Raw genomic sequence first — 23,903 nt, 5'->3', positions numbered from 1 at the left:
GGGTGGGGCGGGGGGCAGGGGGAAGCAGGGTTTGAGAGCTTGCATGAGAGACTGCCTGCAGGGCCAGGGCAAAGGTGGGTCTGCAGAGTCAGGGCTGCAGTGAAAAGTGGGGGGTTGGGTTGTGTGACTCGGACACATCTGCTCACTGAGAGGCCATTTACTAACTCTCAAGTGTCTCCGTCTTTCTCATCCCCAAGTCCAGGCCCTTGAAGGCCAGTGTGGCCCTTTGGAGACTGTCAGAACCCCATCAGTGGGAAGCATCTCCCTGGCCTCTCTCCTCTCCAGCCCTGGAGAGTCTTGATTGAGACAGACTGTGAAGAATTCTACCACTTCCTAGCGATTGTTGCTGAAAGCAGAATCCTCATTCTGGAGAGGAGATGGGGACCAGAAAGACGGGGGCAGAGGCTGCTTTTCACATCAACTGGATCACTCGAGGTGCTAGAGTCCCTGGTTTCCAACCAGACTCAGAGTGGACACCAGTACTCTTACCGCAGCCAAAGGGCTCCAGCAGCGGCTGGGAGACACTATCACTGAGGGTGGACACGCCTGCCCACAGGCCATCTCCATCAACCTCCCCAGGGGACTTACACGGCAGGTGGTCACCTGGCTCCAGGCGTCTTGTCTGTAAATGAAGCACTGACCTTAGCCACCAATCTGCTGTCTAATCTGAAGGCCCCTTCTGGCTCTGCAGTTGTGCGGAAAGGGTCTGACAGCAGAGCTGCCCCGGGAATCTCCCGAAGCCCTGTCAGGAGGCCCCAATTCAGTAGGTGTGGGCGAGGCCCAGCCAGAGGATGGGTGAAAGGGCCCTGGTGAATCTGAACTGTGATGAGTGGGCACCGATGCTGACAAAGCCAGGGAGTGTGAGGGGAGTGAGGCTGCAGCATCGCACCACCTCAGGGCTGCCCTCAGGCAAGGCTGCTGTCACTCGTTAAAGGACAAGAACCAGCTGACAACTGCTGGAGAGCTACCACAGTCCTGGGGGAGGGGCGTGCCCACGGCATCCTGGGGATCCCTATTCTTCACCAGTTCAATCCTCTTCCAGGGACCTCTGTGAGGACACCACGGGCATGTCTGGCAAAAACCAGAGCCCAAAACCGTTCTCCATTCCAGCTGTTCATGTGATGGAACCAGTCAGGGAAGCTCAGCTTTGCCCCTTCTTCTGGAGGCACCTGCGGCCCTCTGCTCAATGCTCCCTAGTATCTCTGAGGGTCCTTGGATTGGCCCCCTGAATCCTTGGGCACAGTTCCCCCGGAACCCTTGGGCCCCTCCTGTCCTTCCTGCGTGCAGGTCCAGAGGCCAATTCCCTTGGCACCTGCTGACAGTGAGGCAAGCAAGTTGAGTTTCTTTCCCCTCTCCCTCCAGCCTGCTCCAGCATGGCCACTGTATGTGGACTGCAGTTCAGAGACCCCCAAGCCCACTCCCTCAATGTCATACCCAATGAGGGGAGGGCCTCACCAGAGGCCACCTAGCAGGGTGGAGCTGGAACAGTTCCTACCCTGAGGCCTAGAGAGGCCCGCACCACCCTGGGGCAGAGCTGGGAAAGAAGCAGGTCAACAGAAGATGACTCATGGGAAAAAAAAAACCCAATAAAGGAAGCGGTCACTAGCAGTTTGGAGCCTCTGACCAGGACAGGAGAAATGGAATGACACCCCCCACAATACAGGAACTTCACTTACAGCCCAACAGACCAAAGTCAGACTTACGGAAGAATGCCAGAAGTCAGCAAGATGGATGGAAGGCTCTTTACAGATCCCCTAGTCCACCATTTTACAGATGGCAACACTGAGGCCCAGAGCGGCTCAGGCACGTGAAGGCAAGGCTCAGGCAAGGAGAAGTCAGGGTCTCTTTGCCTCAGCGTCGAGGAGGTCATCCAAGACTGGCTGGAGAGTGGTGGGGGACAGACCACCAGCTCCAGGGCCACACCCGTCACCCTCACCCCAGTCAGGACTCCAGCAGCATCTCCCTGGAGAAACTGGACCTCATCTCCTCAAAAAGCCAGAGTCACCTCCAGGGCCCATCCTGCCTTCTGCCCCCTGGGCCAGGCCGGGCCAGGCCCGGGCCGCAGGCATTCCACAGCGGCCCTCTCAGCGCTGCGGTGTGTCCAGGAGAAGCCGAGCTACCATGGCTCCCTGGAGCTCCAGCGGCTGGGCAGGCGATGTAGCCTCATGTCCTCCTTCTGGATGTGCTCGTAGCAGGACTGGCAGGAGAGAGGCGAGGCTGGAGCCAGCTGGCCTGCCAGCCCCCAGCCGCGTGCAGAGGCTTTAGGGCCTAACACGGGTGCACCCGCTCCCAGGTCTGGACCACTGTGTCTCCAATCAGCCCTCAGCCACAGTCTGCAAGGAAAGGGGTCCTTCCCTCTCCTCCTGTGTTCAGGGACGCCGCCTGGAACACACTCAGCCCTGGGAGCCGAGGGCCGGGATGTGCTCTGCCCACTTTCCCCCACTCAGCCCCTTTTAACGAGGGCTAGAGCAGGGGCTCTGTGAGGACCCCTCCCACGGAGACACACACTAGCTGTGAATTTGAGCGCATCCCCGTGATGGTGTCTGGGGCAAAAGGGGTCTGCCCCAGAGGCCAGGGCATTCCTGCCTTGGCCAACAGCTTCCATCCCTCACCTCCAGGGCCGTGAGCAGGAAGTCATACAGGCCTCCTGTGTGGAGAGGGTCCATCATGTCACGGATCAGGTGGATCTCGGCTCCCAGGTGCTGGATTCTGGAGCACCGCCGCAGCCACCACAAGAGGGAGAAGGGGACCCATCAGGACAGGCGCCCAGCAGCTGGGAAGGAGCCCTGGTCTGGGTGGCTAGACACCTGGGCTGTGGTCCCCGCTGTGAGTGGTACCCATGGGACCCTGGGTGGGCCTTTCTGGGCCTCAGCTTCCCCATCTGTCCCAAGAAAGGCTTTGCCCATAGACGGTAGTGTTCAAAGGCTTTGCAGTATGTCTTGGTTGGGGGCAGGCAGGGTGGGAAGGGAGGCTCCTGGGCCCACCCCCAGCTGGGGCTCACTGGGCACGAGACACCACGTAGATGAGCAGCGGCAGCAGGTCGTCCATGGGCAGCTTGTGCTCCCGGCCCAGCACCCGCGACACGGTGGCCTCGATTTCCCCGTATGTCCGCTCCAGCACCTCCAGCTTCTCCCGGGGGTCCACCGTGGTGCTGCAGCAGGGTAACTGGCTCCAGATCAAGGCCCTCGGGTTCAATCCCAAACGGGGTCCCCACACTCCTGCCTCCCACGCCCCTCTCCCCAGGCTGCGGACTCACATCATCTTCTGCAGGCACTCCGTGGCCGACAGGAAGCACTTGTCTCTGACCAGGGAGTATCTCTGTGTGGTCGGGGGAGGGGGTTAGATGAGGCCTCCCCTTCCCAGGGCTGGGGCTGGTCCCCAGGCTCCTCACCACCCACCCCTTCCTCATCACTGGCTTCAGCACCAGAGGGCTGAGCGACCCAGGGCAAGTCGCAGCTCCACTGTAAGCGTCAGTTTACTTGACTGTAAAGTGGGGTAAACAGTCTCCAGGAGGTGGGAGGATCAAGGTGGATAGAGGAGAACCGTAACAGCCAATGGTCACTGGGTGCTGCCCAGTTCTAAGTGCCTTGGTCAACAGCTGCTGAATCCCAGGGCTTGTTGAAACACAAATTCCAAGTTCCCTCCCTGAGTTTCTGACTCAGTACGTTTGGTGTGGGTCCAAGAATTGGCCTTTCTAACTAGTTCCCAGCAACGCTGATGCTGCCAATCCAGCAAGCACACTGAACACCAGTGCCTCCTCTGTTCTGGCCTGCCCCCTCCTCCCGCAACAATCGCATGAGGCAGTACTAGTACTGCAGCAGTAGGTACTTCCACAGATGGGGAAACTGAGGGACAGAGATCAAATATTCCGCCCACAGCCATACAGCCAGTAAAAGGGGTGGAGCCTTGGCTTGAGGCTGGTCACTGTGGCTGCACATTCACCCACATGGAAAACCAGAACAGTGCAGAAAGCCTGCCGTCTTCTCCCTCACCCACCTCTGCGGCCTGAGACCGTGACTACGAGGGTAACCCGGGGCCCAGCTGAGGCTCAGGCCTCCCTCTCCTGGGCAGGTAACCAGCTCACCCTCTCACCTGATTGGTCGTCAGTGTGAGGTCCTTGAGGGGCCACAAGTGCCTGAAATAAGACGGGAGATGGGAGGCTTTGCCCTCTGAGTCAGAGGGCAAATTCCCTGCATCCCCGTGTCCCCCAGGAGGGCTGAGCACGGGAAAGAGGCTGGGGATGCACAATGCCATCTGGGAGGACTTGTGTGGAGCCCAGGCTATAGAAGGCCAGGAGGGATTCCCTGAGAGGGCAGCCCTCCATGCAGCCCCAAAACACAGTGAGCAGAGAGAGGGACGGTGCTGCAGGCCAGGGGACCCTTCTGCACAAAGTCCTGGGGGTCCATCCAGAGAGCTCAGCTGTGGAGACTGCTCCAGGGGCTCGGTGAGCTGGCACAGGCTGGCGAGAAGTAGGGATGCCATTCAAGGGAAGTAGAGCCAATGAAGCAGGGAGGCCAGCATGGAGGAGGTGGCACTGAGGCGGCAGAGGAAAACCCTTGGGAAGCTGTGGACAACCAGGTCTCTGGGCTGATGACTGGTCAGATGCAGGAAACATTCACCACAACAGAAAGGGGAACAAGGGTTTTGGGGGAAGGGGGGATAGGAAGCACCATTACCTTGAGAAAAGGGGGACCAGGTTTGGGAGGCAGGAGTGCATTCATACCCTCAACACTCAGATCGAAAGGGCATGGAGGATAAAGGATGTTCTGATTACTGAGGGTAGAAGGGAGGCCCTGACCTGCTTCCAGAACAGTCCTCAGTTTCCCCCTTGAGGATCATCTCTCTCCCACTCTCAGTCCAAGAGCTGGGAGCAGGTGATATTACCCCAGCCCCAGCAGTAGATACTGAGGTCAGCCTGGCCAATCTAGGCCACAGCCAGCATTCAGGGGCACATTCAAGAACCTAGCCATGCCAGGGAGGAACTTTAGAGGCTCTGCTAGAGCTGTTGAGAAGGAGACTCCAACTCCTTGTGGGGACTGAGCTGAGAGAGTATAAACCTCAAGTGACTGGTTCTGTTTGTCACCACACGGGGAAACCAGAGACACACCAATAGAGAGAGGGGTCGCTTCCTTTTTCATGCAGCTGAACACCTAGATCCAGCCATACCTGAATCTAGCTGTCCTGGCCACACCCTAGAACTTCATGGGTACATAAGCCAATTAACCTCTTCCCTTTTTCTCTGAAGACTACTGGAGTTGAGTTTGCATCCTCTGCTACGTAAGAACTCTGGCCAAGGTGGCATGGTGGGGAGGCTTACTTCTGCACGTCCAGGAACTCAAGCAGCCTGGTGTCAGGGAAGAGGCTCAGGTGGGTGATGCCCTGGCTGTAGAGGCTGTCCTCTCTCTCATGAAGCAGCAGGTAGAGGGTGAAGAGCTCCGAGTAGAAGCTGGGCAGCACGAGAGGGAGCACCAAGCTGTGCACCCGCAGGTCCCTGAGTGAGAGCCACCAGGACAGCTCAGGGTCAGCAGGGCGCATGTGGGGGTCTACCTGGGCTGCCCCCAAGAGCCCACAGAAATCTGCATTCCACCTCAGCATGCCTGCCTGCAGCCTCCCCCATCCCTGAGAAAACCCTTCCCAGCCCCGTTCTCAGTCATCTCACAATCAACTGCCATCTGTGACCACCTCATGCTCTCATTCAGCTTTGAGAACCAACATGGCAAGTGAGGTTGGGTTTTGATCCGCACTTGACTGAAAGCAAAACCCAGCCCTGATAGACGAGCGACCTGCAGCAAAGCTGTCAGCAGTCACTCCGGGCTAGTCCAGTTCGGCCTCCTAGCTTTCTGTGCTTGCCAGGACTCAGGGGGAAGTTCTCCCTAGGTCAGTAGACCCTAAGGTCTAACCCTGTTTCCCATGCCTCCTGCAATGCAGTAACAGAAATCCCCCTCCCCCTCTGATCAGGAGCCCTGGGCCTGGGATCTGAAGGCAAGTTGTGAGGTTTGGTCTCGGGGGCACTGGGCCAAGAGATTTAATGACCCACTTAATTCCTGCTCTGTGTGACCTCAGGCTCAGCCTCTGCCGGGCTGTTTCCCCATCTGTGTACAGGAAGAAGGAGGTGCCTGAGGGAGCAGCTCACCCTCCAGGCACCTAAGAGATGAAGCTGGGATAATATGTTCAGAACAAAGGTGCATTTGATGCATTGTGACAGTGTCCCTTTCCAGGCTGCTCAAGGAACAGAGATCACAGGTCTTTATGATTCCTGAATGGTCAATATAAACAGAGTGTGGTCAACAGCATGAATCCCCAACATTTCCTCAGAAACACCTCTCTTCCCTGAGGGAAGTCCCAGGAGCAAGGTACAAGGATCCCCTGGACCTGAGCCTGGCTGCACCAGTGGAGAAGACCCCATAGACTTCCTGGGGGCAGTCACCTTGTCTCTGCATCTTCGTCCTCCTCTGGGGCCTGGCCCTTGCGCTGTAAGGCAACCTGCAGCAGGCCCCTGTGAACCAAAGAGAGGGGCGGTGTGGCTGCCATCTCCCACAGAACGCGTCCCCAAGGCCAGGCAGGTGGGTTCCGCTCCCAGAACCATGAAGCATGAGGCCAGCAGAGCCCAGCTGCCAAACCTCAGCAGTGAGGGGGATGGGAGTACAGGAGGTCCACGTGAGTGTCCTGGAACCCGGACAGAACGAACTACAGCATTGAAGGTTTCAGTTTATAATGTTTGATGGGGTCACAGCTCAGCCAGGACAGGACAGGAGATGGGGTGTGAGTCCAGGTCAGGATCAGCCTGCAGTGGGGTTAGAGCCAGCCCAGAGCCTGGCTGGGGCTTGGACTCTGGCAGCAATCAGGCCTTGTTATCACCTCCCCACTGTCTCACCCATATGCTCACCAGCGGCACACTAAACAACCCATCCTCTGTTTCTCTCAATCCAGACCCAAGGCGGAGGCACCATTCCTACCCAGCGCAGAGGCAGAGCTGAGGCTAGAAAGGGCAGAGCCCCCCGCCCTGGGGACAGGGCAGTGGTTGTCCCCAAGTGCCACCGAGCTCACCTGTAGGCAGCCCAGAGCTCCTGGGCGTGCTGCTTCACCTCCTCCTGCGCCAGCCCCTGTAGGTGCTTGTTGGCCCCGATACCTGCGTATGTGGCCTGGAAGGTCAGCATCAGAGTCCGGAGCAGCTTCCCCAGGGGATGCAGAGAGTTGCTCAGAGCCTGGGCAGGGGCGATGGCCACAAAGAGATGCTCAGCACCAGGGCAAGACCCTGCTTCTCAGACAGGAGCACCACGGCCTCTCAGCAAGGCCTGTCCCCTGCAGTCAGCACCCTCCCCTGCGGCCTCACCTTCCTGAGGCACTGCTGCAGGGCCTCGGGCTCCCGGTGCTGCAGCAGCTCCTCCAGGAGGTCCTCCATCCTGCCCGCCTGGTCCTCGGGGCAGGTCCTGGGGCACCACACACAACGTCTCACCCATGCCCGGGCCCGCCCCCTCCAGAAAGCCTTCTTCCCCCTCCCCCACCCACCCAGAGCCCACTGCCCCCAGCCCTGGGTCTGGACACCCCGTGGGCACACACACCCCACATGCCTGGGCCTCACCTCTCACAGCACAGGTACTCCTGCGACTTGCGCAGCTCCCTTGAGCTCTGCACGTGGAAGCCCAGCAGGGCCTCCCGCAGGTCCCCAGGGCAGCCGGCACGAACAAAGTCCCGGAAGGCGCCATAGACACCCTGCCAGCGGCTCTCCACGGGGAAGACGCCCTGACCCAGCTGCCTGCGATGGAGGTGGTGGGAAATGTGGACAGGGAGGGAGCCGTGTAGGACCCTGTCCAGCCCTTGGAAAGGTGGGGATATCCAGCCTGGCCAGAGTTAGAGCCCAGTGGGGTGGATGGACTGGGGTATGCAGAGGGGTCTGACCTCCAAGACTCCAGGAGGAGAAACGGGAGGCAGAGAAGGGTCAGAGAGAATCTACTCCACGGTAGAGAAAAGAGACAGGGGCACACAGAGCCCTGGAAAGGAAACAGAAAGATCTGGAGAGCTGGAGGCCAAGTCCAGAGACTGGGGTCTTGGCCTGAGAGGCGAGGGCCCAAAGCCCAGGGTTCCCCGACTCTCCCTCCTCCCACACCTGGTTCCTTCCTGAGCTTGATCCTGTCTCGGTCGCTAGGCCCAGGGGTCTGGCTGTGTGCGTGTCTGGTGAGCACTGCCCTCCCCTGTCACACTGACAGATATCCCTACACCTGCACCTAACCCGGGCTCATGCCCCTAGGGTTTGCCATCCACTTCTAGCTCCTGCTGTCAGAGAAAAAGAAACATGCTGGGATGACGTGTCAGGTAAATCAACTTCTGAAATGCTGGCTGGCACCATTAGAACCACCAACCACATCTCAACAGACAATACAAGAGTCACCACTTGAACACCTATTTTCCCAAGGAAGAACTCTGTCCCCAGAAGGAAGAAGTCTATCCACTTCTCAAATACCCCATGATAAGGAGTGTGAATCCACTTCCAAGTTTCCCTTTTCACCCTGGCTGCCAGGGAATTCAGAGTCAGGCTAATGCTCAATTATACTGCCTATCTGCACCTCCTTTTCTTTTAAGCTCAACTCATACTTTAGTTGTCTATTTTATTCTCATTTGCTTAACTATCTTGTACTTTCCTAGAAAAAAAAAAACAGAGTCTAAGCAAAGGCTACACACAGCATTTTTCTTCAGTTCTGTGGCATGTGGAGTTATCACCACATGGCCCTTGATTCCCAGAGTCTCTGATAAGGGTTGTGTGACCTGAGCTTTCTGAACTCTCCAAAGAGCTAAGAGGAGGTACAGAAAAGCCCTTCTAATGAGACCTGAGTCTTTGGGGTAGAAACACGGGCACCCACAAGCACAACCCCCAGAAAGGCTCCAGAATGCACAGGCCAGGTGGTCAGGCTCTCACCTCTTGCAGGTACTGCTTGGATCTGGAGGGAGGGCAGCTGTGTCCAGCACACCCTGGGTATGCAGTCCTCTCCCTGACACGCTGCCAAAAGAGCCCTCCAGGGTGAAGCCATTGGGGAAGGTGACCTTGCCCTGGAAGCCGGGAGAGGAATGCAGGGATGTCTGTCCATTTGTCTGTTCAGCTGCCCTTCCACCCAATCATGACAGGCCTCATGCCCATCATCCTGGGCCACAAAGGCTGGAAACGGACGGGCGGCCTTCCCGCCATCCATTCAATCTGCCCCACCCCAAGGGGCTCCTTCACCCCTGCAGGAGCTCTGACTGAGAGCTGTGCCCACCACCAAGGGACTTGTCTCTGAGGTAGAAGATGGCAAGGGAATCAGAGTAGGGACTCAGAGGTCAGAGTAGGGGGACCACCACAGAGGCTGGGAGCGGGGAATAAGTCCAGAAGTAGGCAGTGGCCTTAGGGAGGGCGTGAGGTATTACTGGCCCCAAGAAGGGGCAATTCCTTGCTGCATGGGACTGTCCCATTCATGGACGGCATTCTTGGTCTCTATCCATTAGATGCCACCATACCCTCCAGTCATTACAAAGAGAAAACAGCCCCTATGTGTCCAAAGGCTCCAGGAGGGATATAACTGCCTACTCCTGGGTCAGCTCGGGCAGAAGCTTCCTGAAGGACAATGCCTTCAGGGGACCCCACTCAAGGCACTGATGGTACTAGTAGAGGTCCCTAACTCTGGAGCCAGCGGGAGAAACAAGAGACCACCAGACCCTCTGCACCTAAGGCAAGCCTGCCTATGCCCTCTTGACTCATACCCAATCAAACTGCACCTTCGTGGCAGAGAAAGGTCACTGCACATGCCCCCTAGATATAGTGGAGATGGGAGAGGCCCCCCCTACCTTCTCCACCCACCCTCAGTCCTGGGTCTAAGCAGGGAGATTATAGATTCTGGCCAAGGTCACAGCGCAGAGTGGAGAAGGGTCTCAGTGGCTCTCACCTTCCCCACGAGGGTCAGGTCCCTGGTAAAAGTGCCCTCGTATAAGGAATCATCATCAGAGAGAAGGATCCCTGGGCCCTAGAGAAGGAGTGGGGAGGGTAGGAGCAGTGGGTTAGGAAGGGCCAGAAGGCTGGGGGTAGGGAGAGGAGAAGGGTCCTGAGCCCTGGCACACCTCCTAGGACTGTGCCCAGGTGGGATGCCAGCCCTTGGACTGCACAAACCCCATGCACCTCGATCCTGGGTTACTCTGACTGATACCCTCAGACCTGGCTTCTCCCCTCCAGCAGCCTCTCTCAGGAAGTTTTCTGGGGGACCCTTCCTTCCCACCTACAGCTCAGGAAGTGCTGGGCTTTTCCTGAACCATCTCTACTTTCCTGTCACTGATGCCAGGGGCAGCGGAGTTCATCAGGCTCCCTTGCGGCTCTGGTTGCCAGGAAGCTTCAGAGCCAAATGGGATACAATTTGTGTTCTTATTTTTAAATCTATTTTATGTGCCTATTCTTATCTTTTCTTCCTCCTTCAACTCCTTCCAGAACAAAGTGTAGCTAAACAAACAAGCCACAATATCAATAACAGCCATCAGGCCGAGCCATACTATATGCCAACCACCTGGCAGGGTGTGGGTGAGACAGAAGGTGGGGGTTGATATGCCCATGCTCAGGATACCTGGGCTTGAGACTCATTTCTGTCACTCAACAGAATGTGACACTAGGCAGGTTCTCTGACCTCTCTGAGCCTCACATTAGTCACTCATACACTAGGGACGACGACACGAACCCCAGGGCTACTGGGAGGATCCCACGAGACCACGCTGGGAGGCCTAGCCCAGAGCTAGGCACCAGGGTTTCCCTGGTGGCTCAGCTGGTAAGGAATCTGCCTGCAATGCAGCAGGAGACCTGGGTTCGATCCCTGGGTCAGGAAGATCCCCTGGAGAAGGGAATGGCAACCCACTCCAGTATTCTTGCCTGGAGAATTCCAGACAAGACAGAGGAGTCTGGCGGGCTAGAGTCCGTGGGGTCACAAAAGAGTCAGACGTGACTGAGTGACTAACACTCCCATTTTCTTTTTTTCAGGCACCCAGTTAGTGGTCTATCAATGTGGGCAGAGGAGGCTGCTGGCATTCTCATTACCATTCACTTCATTACTGCTGTTCCAGTGAGTCATTATAATAGGTAGGTAACCTGAGCTGCTGAAGGGAAAACTGAGGCTGGGAGGGGCAGGGCTCAGCCAAGGCCAGGGTAGGCAGGTGGCAGAACTGGATTCTGGCCCAGGGTTGGGCTCGCTCTAGCACATCAGAACCCTGATTCCTGCCCCATCCACCCCTGACCAGCTTCAGTTCAGCTCAGGACACATGTGGGTCACCGTACTCACCACCATCTTGTCTGCCTGGAAGGTGCCCTGGTAGCAGACACCCGCCTGGGTGACCATGACCCCTGGGCCATAGCGCTGGTCAGCCTGCCACATGCCAATATAGCGCTCACCCCTGGGGGGTGGGGGGGAGAGAAGATGGCCGGAGTTGGATCAGAATTGTTCCCACGTACCTTCTGTGTGCTCTGCTGGCATGGGACCAGGGTGGGGGGGCAAGGGGCAGATAAGGAGCCAGGACATGAATTCACTCAAGTCAGACATGGGGAGGTGAGATTAGGACTGACAAGAGGAACAGAGGGTGGAGGAGAAAGGAAGCCTGCCTGGGGGAGGGCATCCTGGCAGGCTTCTTGGGAGAGGTGGCAGGAAGGACAGATGGAGTGAGATTGCCACTGTGACACATGCAAAGCCATGGCGGTATCAGTACATGTCAGATATGTGGGGACGTTCAGTGGTCTAGAGGGCTTCCCTGGTGGCTCCACTGGTAAAGAATCCGCCTGCTAATGCTTGATCCCAGGATTGGGAAGATCCCCTGGAGAAGGGAACGGCTACCCATTCCAGTATTCTGGCCTGTCCATGGGGTCGCAGAGTCAGACACGACTGAGCGACTTTCACTTCACTTCACTTCAGTGGTCTAGAAGGCTGGGGGGTACACAGGTGTCATGGCACGGATGAGTTCAGAGGAGCAGGAAAGGCCTCGGGTGCCAGGCCAAGGACACTGGGCTTTGTCTCAGCCCAGAGAACCTGGAAGGGCTGTGACCCTTTGAGGGGACAAGATCTTGGGGGCACAAACTCCTCTCTGACAGAGCGAAGGGCTGGAGTTGGGCGGGGGGGTGCATCTGCAGTCAAGGTCAGGGTCCCTCAACCTGAGCCTCAGCAGCAACTGAGGGCGTGGAGTGGAAGTGAGGGGCTTCAGAAAGACTCTGGGAGACAGACAGAATGGACCCACTGATGACAGGGAACCCACGCCTAGAGGCATTTGGTCTGTGAGGGTCCTCTCTCTCCTCAATCCTGCTGGGGGCACTGCAGAGTGCTCACCTGTCGCTGTCCTCCTCGACACCGTAGCCACTCCGCTGGCCCCTCTCCCAGTGGCCTGTGTACCGCAGGGGCCGAGGGGCCTGTGGGGCACTCTCAAGGACCCCGAATCCATGGCGCAGGCCCTCCTGGAAGTAGCCCTTGTACACCTCGCTTGTGCTGTACCTGAGGAGGGTCACCAATGGCTGGCCCTGCCTCCCCCAGAGAACGTGCCCAGCCCACAAGGCTACCCCTCGTCAGATGAGGGTCACTTACTCACAGATGCCATAGCCGCACATGCTGCCTTCCCGCCAGTGGCACTTGTAACAGTCAAACTTATCCTCGGAGGCCTGGGGCACCAGGCGGATGCCAAAGCTGCCAGTGTGGGTGGGCAAGGAGGGCGGTCAGCCCTGGGGCCACGGCCCTGCCCCAGACACCTGTCACACCCCCTCCATGCCCAGGAGTGTCCCTGCTTCCGAGGTGCCTTCGCAGACAACGAGGAGAATCTTATAGGCGATCAGGTCCCTCTTCTTCCTAAGGGCCCCTCAGGATACCCCACCTCCACCCCACCCCCATGACTGAGATTCATGGCCCTAGCCATGGCCCTTCTGGCCCTAGCCCACTCCCTCCATGACCTGCCCTCTCCTCAGAGCCTAGTTTCCCCTTTAGGACAATGAGTGGAGCTAGACCAGAAGGCCTCCAAGTCTCTGCTGGAGGTTTGGGAATTTAGGGTGGGGCCAGGCCGGTGACAGTGATGGGGGTGGGAACCCCCACCACGCAGCCCCATGTCAGCCCCAGCCTTACCCGTGCTCCAGGCCCTGGCAGAAATCCCCCACGTGATTCTGCCCATCTGGCCACTTCAGGGTTCCCCTGGAACACAGTCGAGGTCCACAGTCACAGGTCCATGGGTGTCAGGCCCACCAGACCATCCTTCAGCATACACAAGTCCCCCAGCCGGCCTCCACCATACACTCTCTCAGAGGCCTCGATTGCCCTTGGACTGGACTCTCTGCTCCCACTGGGCCTCTTCCCTAAGCTCTACGACCCTGTATGGGCTCTCAGCCCTTCCCTACTCCTGGCACAGCTGCCCCTTTAGCCTCACGGAGGGCACTCTACACGCAGCAGGGAAAGTTCTACCAGGTTGCCTTGTTCCCTTGACCAACAGGAATCTCAGAGATAACCTTCAAGTTCAAGCCAAGCACTAGGAGTCAGTGGGGTTTCTACCATCCTCATCTCCTCTTCTGACACAGCATTGCTTTTTCTGTGTTTTTGTTCACAGGCTTCCTGAAGCCCTTTCTGGAAGTAGGCAGGGTATCAGAAATGAGTGGAATGCTTGCCAGCAAAACCTTAGCAAGTCCCTTCTGCTTTCTGGGCCTTAGTTTTGCCAGCTGTGGCACAAATTAGGGCCACATTCTTCAAAAGCCTATCTGCCTGTAGAGTCGTATAGATCTGCAGTTGAGGCCAGGCTCCCCCTAGAACCTACCCTGAGGCCTGGAGAAAGACAAGGTTTCTGCATCTACAAAGGGCATGCTAACACTCCCTCAGGCCATTCTTATAAGGGCCACCAGAAAATGCTACACAGACACTAGTTATTCTTTCACCCGCCTTGAGAACAGAACAGTAACTGTGGGCCCTGCAGGCCGGCCTCCTGATGCCTGTCCCGGGCTCCCCAGCCTCACCGACATCAAGACTATTTGGCACAAACCTATTATGGGCCAGTGCTGTTCAGGAGGACTTAAAAATTGACAGAATTGACCAGAGAGGGTAACAGCCTCTGGTTCATGCCCTGAGGCAATAAGGTCCATCCGGTCCTATGTGCTCCCCAGACTCCCAGGAGGACCCCTGCCTTGCTTGGCCCAGAGCCTCGGTCACTCACTTGCCATGGGGCCTGCCCCAGTACCACTCGCCCTCGTAGGTGGCCTGGCAGAAGCGGCCCTCTGCACGGAAGGTGTATGCTCCACAGCGGCAGGTGGGGGGTTCAGAAGGCTCCAGGCCCGCTCCCAGCACCGGGAAGTCCTTCTTCCCACGCAAGGCCTGGCACACAGCCTGGGTAACCTTCCATTGCCAGACCACCTGGGGGAGGACAGGGGAAACACAGGACAGGTCACTGCTGCTGGAGGCAGCCCCTTCAGGAAGCCTCCTGGGGTGGCTCCAGGTACCACCCCCCGCCAACACCCCACTCTGTCACCTGGGGGAAGCTCCAACAGTTCCACACTGCTCCCTAGGGCCTCATCCAGATCTGAGATACTGACTTGCAGTTTGGGGCCTTCCCAGAGCGGCCAAACAAAACCATCAAGCAGGCCTCAACACTGGCTTCACAGAGAAAAATACCTGCTCTCTATGGCAGTCTTATGCCTGCGTCCAGGCAGACGCCTGATTCACTCTGGTCATGGCTCCAGAGGCTTGACATTCCCAAGGAGCCTCCAGGGCAGTATCCTCATGCCCTCCCCTTACCCTCCTGTCGCCTTCCCTTCCTCCCCCAATCCTCGTCCCCAAGTTCACAGTCCACCCACACTCACCAGGCCCTGCGGGTCCTTGGAACAAAAGGAGAACTCTTCCTCGGGTGTGAGGAGGTGAAACGTGCACCTAGACAGATGGAGGTGATGAGTCGGCCCCAGTTCCATTCAGAAGGGAGCTGCGGGCGGGTCCAAGTCAGAGCCTGGGGTGGGCAGGTTTCATGGGGTAGAGGGAGGGAAGGCCTGAGGTGTCACTGGAGAGGGGCGCTCACCTGTCCTGCCCAGGTTCTACCCACACCAGCTTCAGATCAAAGGTGTGGGTGTTGTGGCCCTGAAAGAAGATGGGGCATAGGTGGGCAAGGCTCACCTATTCTCCGGTTTGGCCTTGCTCCCGAGCACCAGCTCAGCGCGCCCCTGGGTGCCCCCAGGTTGCTCGGTTCAGCATGCCCAGCGCTGAGTCCCCCACCACCCCTGCCTGTTCCCATCTCCAGGGCAGCCCCTCCACCTCCCTTCCCACCCAAGACCCAGGATCAGTCTCCCACAATCCCCCACGTCCTGCTCCATCAGGGCCACCAGAGTGGTCTTCCGGAAATGCAGCTTGGACCTTGGGAGCCCCTTCTGGAAACCTCCCTGAAGTTCCTACGGCCGAGCCTGACACCTGAGACCACACAGAACAGCCTCAGGTCATGTGCCCCCTCCTTTCTCCACTTGCCACAAACTCTCCTCAGCCTGAACCTTCCCTGTGCTGCTCCTTCTACCTGGAATGTCATCCCTGCTCTGAGAGCCAGACCAAACCTCCCTTCCTCTGGAACATCTTGTGTAGTGACCTCTCCCGCCTAGCAATAGCCACAGGAGGAAGTGGCCCCAGGCCCAGGCCTGAAGGGGAGGAGGAACGTGCCAGACATGGGCAAGGACAAGAGAGGGTCCCGCAGAGACAACAGGACGTGCCCAGATTCAGAGGTGAGAAAGGGCTCGGCGCCTTTTAGTGAGGGTCTTGTCAGTGTACCTGGAGCACAGAGGGGGCAGTCGGGGGTGGAGGAAAACTCAAACTGCATCAAAACCCCCAAACCAGGCTTCAGGAGACATAGGTTTGGATAGGCAAGTAGCACCCTTTCCATGCCTCAGCCCCCTCATCTCCCCCAGCCACTTGTCTCTTTCCTCCTTTTCTCAACCATTCCCAAGACCTCTGGCCAGCCCCAGCCCACCTGCAGCAGGACGAGGGCATCATCAAAGAGCAGCACGCGCTCTGCCCGCAGTGGGGTGACTGTCACAGGGACGTCCTGGCTGTCTTGCAAGAGTCGGCGAGCGGGGGTGCAGAGTACATCCTGGTGAGGCAAGGAGGGAACTGCAGAGCTCAGGGACCCCCATTCTTGACACTGCACCAGTCACCCCACTGCCTGCCTCTGCCCCAGGCACGTCCACCCACACTCTGAGCGTCTCCTGGAGGCCCCCAGGTCAGTGACGGGCACTGGGGCTCTGAGCTGGTGGTGCTTCATTCCTGGCTACTCCCAGCAAGACGTCACAACTTCTCTTGAAGCCCTGCTTTGTCCTCCTCCACCCCATCTCAGGCCATGGCCACGACCAAGCCCCCATCAACTCTCACCCAGGCTTCTACAATCCCTGCCTCTCTCTGGCAATTCTTATCCCCTTCATTTGTCCTCCTAATTCTCCGCTCTGGGCCCCAAGCCTGTCATGCCTCATCAGAGCACAGGGGATTTTCCCCCTGTAGGGGCAGTGTAGGCAGTGGCTCGAGGGTGCAATCATTCAGTGACATCCCAGGAGAGAGGGTCGGTTCTGTGACCGCTCTTCCAGAGCCAGCAGCTCACATCCCAGCCCAGGAGGTACTCAACAAATGCGTGAAGATGGCTGGACAGAGAAGTGTCACAGACACTTGCTTTAGCCACTGCCCCATTTGGGTGGGGAAACTGAAGCATGGAGAATGCAGCAGGCAGCTCGAGCCACGCAGGGGGCCCCCACTGGATGGGAGGGTCTTCTCAGAGCGCCCTTCAGGCGTGGAACTCACCCTCAGCCGGCTACTCAGAGTGGGCCAGAGGGCCTGCGTGGCCGTGGCCTGGTCCAGCTCCTGCCTCATGAAGGACTGCAAGTCCCCAAAGAGGCTGGCGGCGTGTATCACCAGCTTCCGGGTGGGGTGACACTGTGGGGGGACAGAGCCACCGGGGCGGGGGCTCGTCAGAACCTTCCCCCAATCTGGGATGACTGCCCCAGCCCGGCCCTGGCCCAGCTGGTCAGGAGTTTGTTCTTTTCTCCCTGCTGGCTCTTCCTCTGAGGAGAGGTCAGCAGAAGGATGCCTCCGGGGGATTCAGGACCATCTGATGATGCCCCACCTGGGCCTGGGCCATGTGTCCTCACACCCAGCACACGAGTCTACATCTGCTCTCTGGGTCTCCGCTGGCTCCGCCAGGGAAGGCCCATGTAACTCAGATGCCCCAGGGCAAGGACATGGTCCTTCAAACCCCCAGAACAAGATGATGTCCCCAAGGCAGGCCAGATCCTTTTCAAACAAGGGGTTCCTGACATAAGGGGTTCCCTGAGCCAGAGGCCCATTTCTCCCGTCCGTCAGCTTCCTCACAGAGGCAGGTCTGGTAAGCATCGATACCGCCCTGGCCCCCTGCCCCCCGCACCCCTGCTACCTACCTCCCCGACGGTGTCCCCGAGGCTCAGCAGGAGGAGCACATACTGCTGCACGTGATGGGCGAGTGGCTGGCGGAGGGCCTGGAGCAGGGCCGTGCCCACCGAGCCCTCGGAGCTCAGGCCAGACAGGACTTGCCGCAGCGCCTTCCGCTGGCCCCGCCAGTACTCACTGAGTGGAGGGAGGGCCAGCGCCCCGTCACTCTCCCCTCCTCTGTTCCCGCACCCACCACCATTGCCTCCTTGCCCTGGCTAATCCCTCAGATCCCAGGACCAATCCCAGACCCCAAAGCTCTCTCCCATGAGAACAGTGGCTGAGGTTTGGGAGGAGCATCTCAGAGACTGAAGGGATCACTGATTACAGCAGCCCTCCCTGAGTAGGAATCAGGAATGCTCCCCTGCCCCAGGGTCACTCCTGCTAGTTGGTGTCTCTGGCTTCTGCTCACAGCCTCCCGAGGCTTCCCTGCCCCTCTTCAGGGGTGTGGATCAGCGTGGGGTTGCCAGAGCCAGGAGCGCTCAGGATGAATCCCGGGCTGTGACACTCACTGCTCTGGGGTCGTGGCTTCCCCACGTCCTCTCTCCCAGACACGCCCCTCTCAGAGGCCCACCGCGGTGCCCTGTGCTCACCTTCTCCTCTTCACTGCCTTCTGAAAGGCTTGCACTGCCACGCAGCATGTGTAGGACTCGATGTACCTGTAGGTAGCACCAGGGATACCCTGCAGGCCCCACCCTCAGGTCCAGACTCAAGGGCCTGCCCTTCTGGGGTTCCTAGATCCTACCCGCTGAGTGGCTACAGCCCTGAGGGCCTGGCTCTGGGCACTGCTGATCTTGAGTCCTCACTGACTCAACCGGACAATTCTAACTCAGTCTTTCTTCCCTGGGAGGTCACCAGGCTCAGATCTGGGGTGTCTGAGCCTGCCCCCAGGCTAACACCCAACCCCAGGGCCAAGTGCAAATCTTTGCCAAAGCCCTGAGCCAGGTGAGTCCCAGCGCCAGCCCCCAGCCCACCGGGGCTATCTTACTCCAGGTGGACCTGCAGGACACGGTCTGCGCTCTGCAGCAGCAGCAGGGACTCCAGGCCGACAGCTTCGGGGCGGCGCAGCCTCTCCCGAAGCGAGTGCAGGCTTTCCTCTGTCACGTCCCACAGCTGCTGGGAGCTGCTGTGCAGCTGCTGCAGGAGCTGCAGGCACTCTCGGCCCCAGGGGTCTGAGGCCTCTGGACCTGGGGCAGGAGCACAAGCACCCCGTGAGGGGGAACAGGGCCGCTCCACCGTCCAGGGAGCACACACAGGCCCTGGCTGGTCACCCGAGGGGCAGTAGCCCCACGAGCCCTGGAGGTCCTTGGGACAGGACTGGAAGCCCACGTGCCCCCTGGAGCTCAGCAAGGGACGGGCAGGCTGCAGTAGTGGGTGGCACCCTTTTGGATTAAACAGGGGCACATTTCCACCTCCTCATTACATAGGGGCAGCACTGATGACCTACGGCCACTGAGTACACACATTCCCCGAGTTTCAGAACTTCCTCAGGTCCAGAATGTGCAGTGATCCCCTGCCATTTACAGACACGCCGACAGAGCTCCTGAGATGAAGGCACCTGCCTAAGGTCACTTCACAGACTGGGCATCCTGCCTTCCAGTCACGCCCTGGGTGACAGCAAGATGAGAATTTGGGCAGAGAATCCAGACCTGTGCCCTGGGAGAGATGGAATTTTGTCTCCATGCACAGCAGACCTAGGTTAGAATGGGGTTCAGAGCCTAGCTCCCCGGGGTCCCTTTGAGAAGGAAGCAGCCAACAGTTGGGCGTGAGAACCCTGGACTCATCGAAAGCCATCCACTTCAAATGCCACCGCTCCCATCTGCAGTTAGGGTTAGGGTTAGGGTTAGAAGATCCAACCAGGGAGGACTCCTGTCCCTAGGAGGATGGTTCCTGTGGCCCCCACCTTTTTCACTGGAGAGCCTCAACTCACCAGCCTCAAGAAGGGGCTGGAAGACAAGGCTGTTGATGCGGGCAAGGGTGGCTGAGAAAACCTCCTCCAGCCGCAGCAGGGCCGCCTCCTCTGGGCTGCACATGGCCAGGGTGCCAGACTCAGGCCTGTGGACAGAGCACAGATTAGAGCAGCTGTGGGAGCATGGTCAGTGCTCATCTCAGGCCAGATGCCCAAAAGCAAGGCCCAAGACCACCCCACCTCAGAACTGAGCAGGGAGCCCAGGTCACCCCAAAGGGGAGTTCTAAACAGACCAGTGACTCCTATTTATGCTCTACTTGGACCCAGTTGAGGGGAGCCTGAAGGAGTAGTAGAGAGGGCTCAGAATTGCCTAAAGAAACATCTATTTTTACCCAAAAGGCAGATGTTCCTTAAGCCCTCTGGCTTGTTCATTCCCCTGCTCAAACACCCACCATGGCTCCCAAGGGCTCAGAGTAACATCTAGTAGTGATCTGACCTAGCCCCCTCTCCACAGAGTCTCTGGAAACAAGGATATTGTCAGAAGGGCACAGCCTTTTTCTCAAGGTCATGACTCAGGACCCCCTGTCTTGCCTTATTAACAAGAAGAGGTCTGGGGGAAGTAGGGGACTGCCTGCTGGAGCATGAAGGATGAACAGGAAATAAAAGAGGCAGAGAGGACAAGGCATGCAGGTGAGGGAACCAAGAGCGCAAAGGCTCGATAGCATGAAGACCCAGGCTTGGCAGGGGGCCCACCAAGAGCTGCCTAAGTGGCTGACAGAGGAGCCGTGGAGGGGCTCAGAGTCGGGGACTGGTGATATTCAAAGTCAGACTTGGGGACACGGACTTGGTGACAGCTGCAGACGAGAAGATGCCAAGCAGTGAGAGGGTGAGATCAGTGTGGGCAGGAGCCAGCCCCTCCATGCTCCCCACCTGGCTGACCCTGCAGGACAGGTCCTACTCCACATGTGGGGGCTTTGGGGATGAGCAGGTCTTTGTACCTCCTGCTCTGGAGAGAGGGACCCACCAAGAAGGCAGGATCACCTGAGAAAGGAGCCTCCTGACTGGAGAGAGAGGAAGCAAAGGGCCTAGGTTCAAACCCACCGCCATAGCCAGGCTGCAGCCTCCAATCAGACACAGCCCTCTCCTACCAGACCTAGTAAACGAGGTCATCTGCCCAGATTTCATGACTATACATCTTAGGATTGAAAATTAAATACTCTTTTAACCCCAGACTCTCAGACTCAGCCTCTCTCCAACTCTGACATGCTGAGTTGGTTGACCCGGGTGGAACTAGAGACATAATTTGAGGCAATGCTGGCAGACCCAAAAGACCAAATGGGAAGGGGTCTCATCATCTCCCTCCTCCCAGCCCTAAAGACACTGAAGGGTATTCCAGGCCCCTGGAAGAGCCTATGATTCCCAGGGAATTGGCTCTGGGGCAACAAAGTGAGACAAGTGTCTCAGAACTCTGGCCATGGGCCCAGGCATTCCTGCCCCACCTTTCCTGCTGTTGTTGTTTCAGGAGGGTGAGGCCTTGGGAGGGAGAGGCAGGAAGGAGAAATGACTGGACACCCAGCTGCAGCCTTCTTCTCTTTCTGCTGGCCCTGCAGCAGCCCCAGGCTGCTTTGGAGGACTAGGGGAAGGTTGCTCTAAATCAACTCAGACAGACCAAGCGACCCCAGCCTAGGAGTCAGAGGTGCAGCAAGTATCACCTGGGCCCATCTGACTCTCACCCACATCTCCAGAAACTGGTGGAACGGAAAGATCCTTTGGAAGGTGACCTTTCCAACCTTAGCTGGCAGTCTGTCAGGGTCAGAGCTGACAGGTGAGGACACTGGCTAAAAGTGAAGGGGGGAAGGTGTGGTTAAAATAGCAGGTACAGACTAGAGACCAGATCAGGGTGAGCTGGGGACCTGCAGCACATAACTCACTGTTGGGAGGCCTTGAACATCAGATCCCAGATACTATTTGGGGCCCACCCCAGCCAATGCCACATTCGAGATGCTCTTCTCCCCCTCAGGTTTCCTCCCCTTGCCACATGGGGCTGGCAGTTGCTACCCCAACCCTGGATGCGTGGCTCACACCTCAGCAGTTCCCACAGGCCCCTTCTGACCTCTGCCCAGTCTTGGCCATTTCCCAGCTTATCCAGAGCCTTGCTCATCTCTGGGACTCAATCACCTTCTCTATGAAATGGAGAAGACTAAACTATAGCTTTTTACTCTGACTAAATCACAGCTTTTTTAGTCTACCCTAGAAAGGATAACAGAGAAGGCAATGGCACCCCACTCCAGTACTCTTGCCTGGAAAATCCCATGGATGGAGGAGCCTGGTAGGCTGCAGTCCATGGCGTCACTGAGAGTCAGATACGACTGAGCGACTTCACTTTCACTTTTCACTTCCATGCACTGGAGAAGGAAATGGCAACCCACTCCAGTGTTCTTGCCTGGAGAATCCTAGGGACGGGGGAGCCTGGTGGGCTGCCATCCATGGGGTCGCACAGAATCGGACATGACTGAAGCGACTTAGCAGCAGCAGCAGCAGAAAGGATAAAGGAGCTTCCCTGGTGGCTCAGACAGTAAAGAATCTGCCTGCAATGCAGGAGACCCAGGTTCAGTCCCTTGGTTGGGAAGATCCCCTGGAGAAGGGAATGGCAACCCACTCCAGTATTCTTCCCTGGAGAATTCCATGGACAGAGGAGCCTGGCGGGCTATAGTCCACGGAGTTGCAAACAGTCACCAACCGAGTGACCAACCCTTTCAGAAAGGATAAACTGATGGAGGGGAGCTCTTCTGGGGACCTGTTTCTCACCTTCCCTTACCTTTCAGTGCAGCCTGGGGCCCCTGGAGCTGAGTCTTACAGACCCAGACTGGCAACACTATTCTGGGACCCTTCCAGGTCTGTGGCCCCAGAAGGATCTTCTACCTTTGAGACACACTGCCCAAAGAAAAGGCCAGAGGCTAAGCATTGCTGGTGAGGTGGTGGGTGGGGAGAAAACTGCATTTGAGGCTAAAAACATCTGGTCTGGTAGTCCTGAGAGCCTCTGCTCCGAGGCTAGGAAGCTCCCAGGCTTCATCCCAAGGGCAATGAAATGTGAGGGCAGGACCCAGGCCAGGCATGAGTGTGCCTGAGTGTGTATGAGGAAGGAGAAAGAGGTGCTGAACCTAACACCACAGGGACCCAGCAGGAGTCTCCTCCCTCAAACAGCAGTCCCATCACCAAGCCACAGCTCGATGGTTAAGGGCATGGCCTTCTTACCCTCTCACTCCATCCAGTTCTAAGGTTCCTTAGGAGCCTGCACAGGAGGTACATATGGGGAAGCTGAGGCCCAGGAAGGAACGGAAGGGCCCAAAGACACTAACTATAGAGCACATACATGGCTCAGACCCAGGCCTCCAGCTCCCAGTCCCATGAAGCTCACTTGAGCTAGGCGGTTCAGAAAGGCTGGGTGACTCACCTCAGGGCACACAGCAAATACCTAGGCTCCCCAGGCAGCTTTCACGGTCACCATGGGGCAGGGTGAGGACAGACTGGCTAGCCTTGGCATGCCCAGGTGAGTCAGCTGCCGGTCCTTGCAGCTATCTAACCAGCAGCCAGACCTGCTAGCTCACTCTGGCTCGCTTGCTTGCTCTCTCTCTCTCTCTCTCTCTCTCTCTCTCTCTCTCTCTCTCTCGCATTCTTGGCCTCTCTCCACGCTGGGTCCCTTTCTCCCCTGCCTTCTCCAAGGCCTGGCCCCTCAGGCCCCTTGGCCACACCCTGTCTATGATTTCCTGGTCAGCAAGGAAGTGCTGCCTGCTGCGGAGGCTTTTTCCTGGGCTGCCTTGGAAGCCCCTTGATTATCCAGCAAGCTGGGGCGGTAGACAGAGAGAGGAGGGAGGAGCTGCCCTAGGGAGGGGGCGCTGAGCTGTCACAGCTGACAGGTTCCAGTCCCCACCTGGGCCTCTCCCCCAAACCCTTTCTCTGGGCCTCAGTGGCTCCAGGCACCTTGTCCTAGACCCCACCCCCCATTTTTTCACAGCCTTCCTTCCTCTCCCTGGGCAGGCACACGCAGTCACTGGAACTTCCCAAACATGGGATCTTGTTCCAGTCACCAGGCGTTTGCCCATGCCATTCTCCCTGTGGCAACACTAGACTGCGTCACCTCCTGGCACCAAGTTCCTCAAGCTGGGTGCTGCCCACGAGGTCGCCCAACAGCCCAGGCCAAGCCCCTGGGCACTGCCCTCTTGTCAGGCACGGGACCAGAGAGGCTGTCCCATGGTGACAGGGTGACCAAGGGGCAGGGAGGACGAAGCTGAACCCCGCTGGGAGGGAGGGGCCTTCGGACAAACTCTGACGGGCCCCGAGCGAGCGTGAGTGCCGCTGAGGACTGAGCAGTAGTGGAGGGGCGGCGCGCGGCGGCCCGAGGGGGCGCGGAGACGAAAGTCTCACCTGGAGCGAGGAGAGGGGACAGTAAAAGGGCTCTGCCCCAGACGCGCGACCTCCACCCCGCCCTTACCTGTGAGGCGCGGGAACCCACGCGGGGGAGCGCGCTGCGGTTGCTTGCTCGCGGACGCCCGCCCCTCGCC

The 23,903-nt window shown here is 58.1% G+C and overlaps 1 protein-coding gene across 9 annotated transcripts; it reads right to left on the bottom strand.

Moving 5' to 3' along the window:
• On the bottom strand, window positions 1-23,903 carry ALS2CL (ALS2 C-terminal like). Of its 9 annotated transcripts, none has more exons than XM_070360151.1 (27): window positions 23,834-23,873; window positions 21,642-21,929; window positions 19,336-19,487; window positions 18,421-18,619; window positions 18,026-18,091; window positions 17,405-17,570; window positions 16,773-16,904; window positions 15,955-16,074; window positions 15,022-15,080; window positions 14,813-14,879; window positions 14,170-14,366; window positions 13,098-13,163; window positions 12,570-12,668; window positions 12,318-12,479; window positions 11,286-11,397; window positions 9,915-9,992; window positions 8,915-9,045; window positions 7,583-7,756; window positions 7,334-7,430; window positions 7,048-7,205; window positions 6,428-6,496; window positions 5,318-5,491; window positions 4,093-4,135; window positions 3,257-3,318; window positions 3,002-3,151; window positions 2,613-2,709; window positions 1-2,197 (listed from the first exon to the last, which is right to left on the bottom strand). In XM_070360151.1, exons 2-27 carry the CDS (start codon window positions 21,653-21,655, stop codon window positions 2,117-2,119), a joined length of 2,925 nt encoding a protein of 974 aa, XP_070216252.1. In that variant the 5' UTR covers window positions 21,656-21,929; window positions 23,834-23,873; the 3' UTR covers window positions 1-2,116. The 9 variants fall into 9 exon arrangements, 6 of the variants coding, with proteins under 6 accessions (XP_070216252.1, XP_070216253.1, XP_070216254.1 ...); XM_070360152.1 differs by having other exon boundaries at window positions 1,728-2,197; window positions 19,363-19,487; window positions 23,834-23,852; XM_070360153.1 differs by lacking the exon at window positions 21,642-21,929 and having other exon boundaries at window positions 1,728-2,197; window positions 23,834-23,903.

This window comes from Bos mutus, chromosome 22 (genome assembly GCF_027580195.1).
Source record: "Bos mutus isolate GX-2022 chromosome 22, NWIPB_WYAK_1.1, whole genome shotgun sequence".
NCBI lineage: Eukaryota > Metazoa > Chordata > Mammalia > Artiodactyla > Bovidae > Bos > Bos mutus.
Note: the sequence above shows the minus strand (reverse complement) of the source record. Positions and strands in the feature narration are given on the sequence as shown.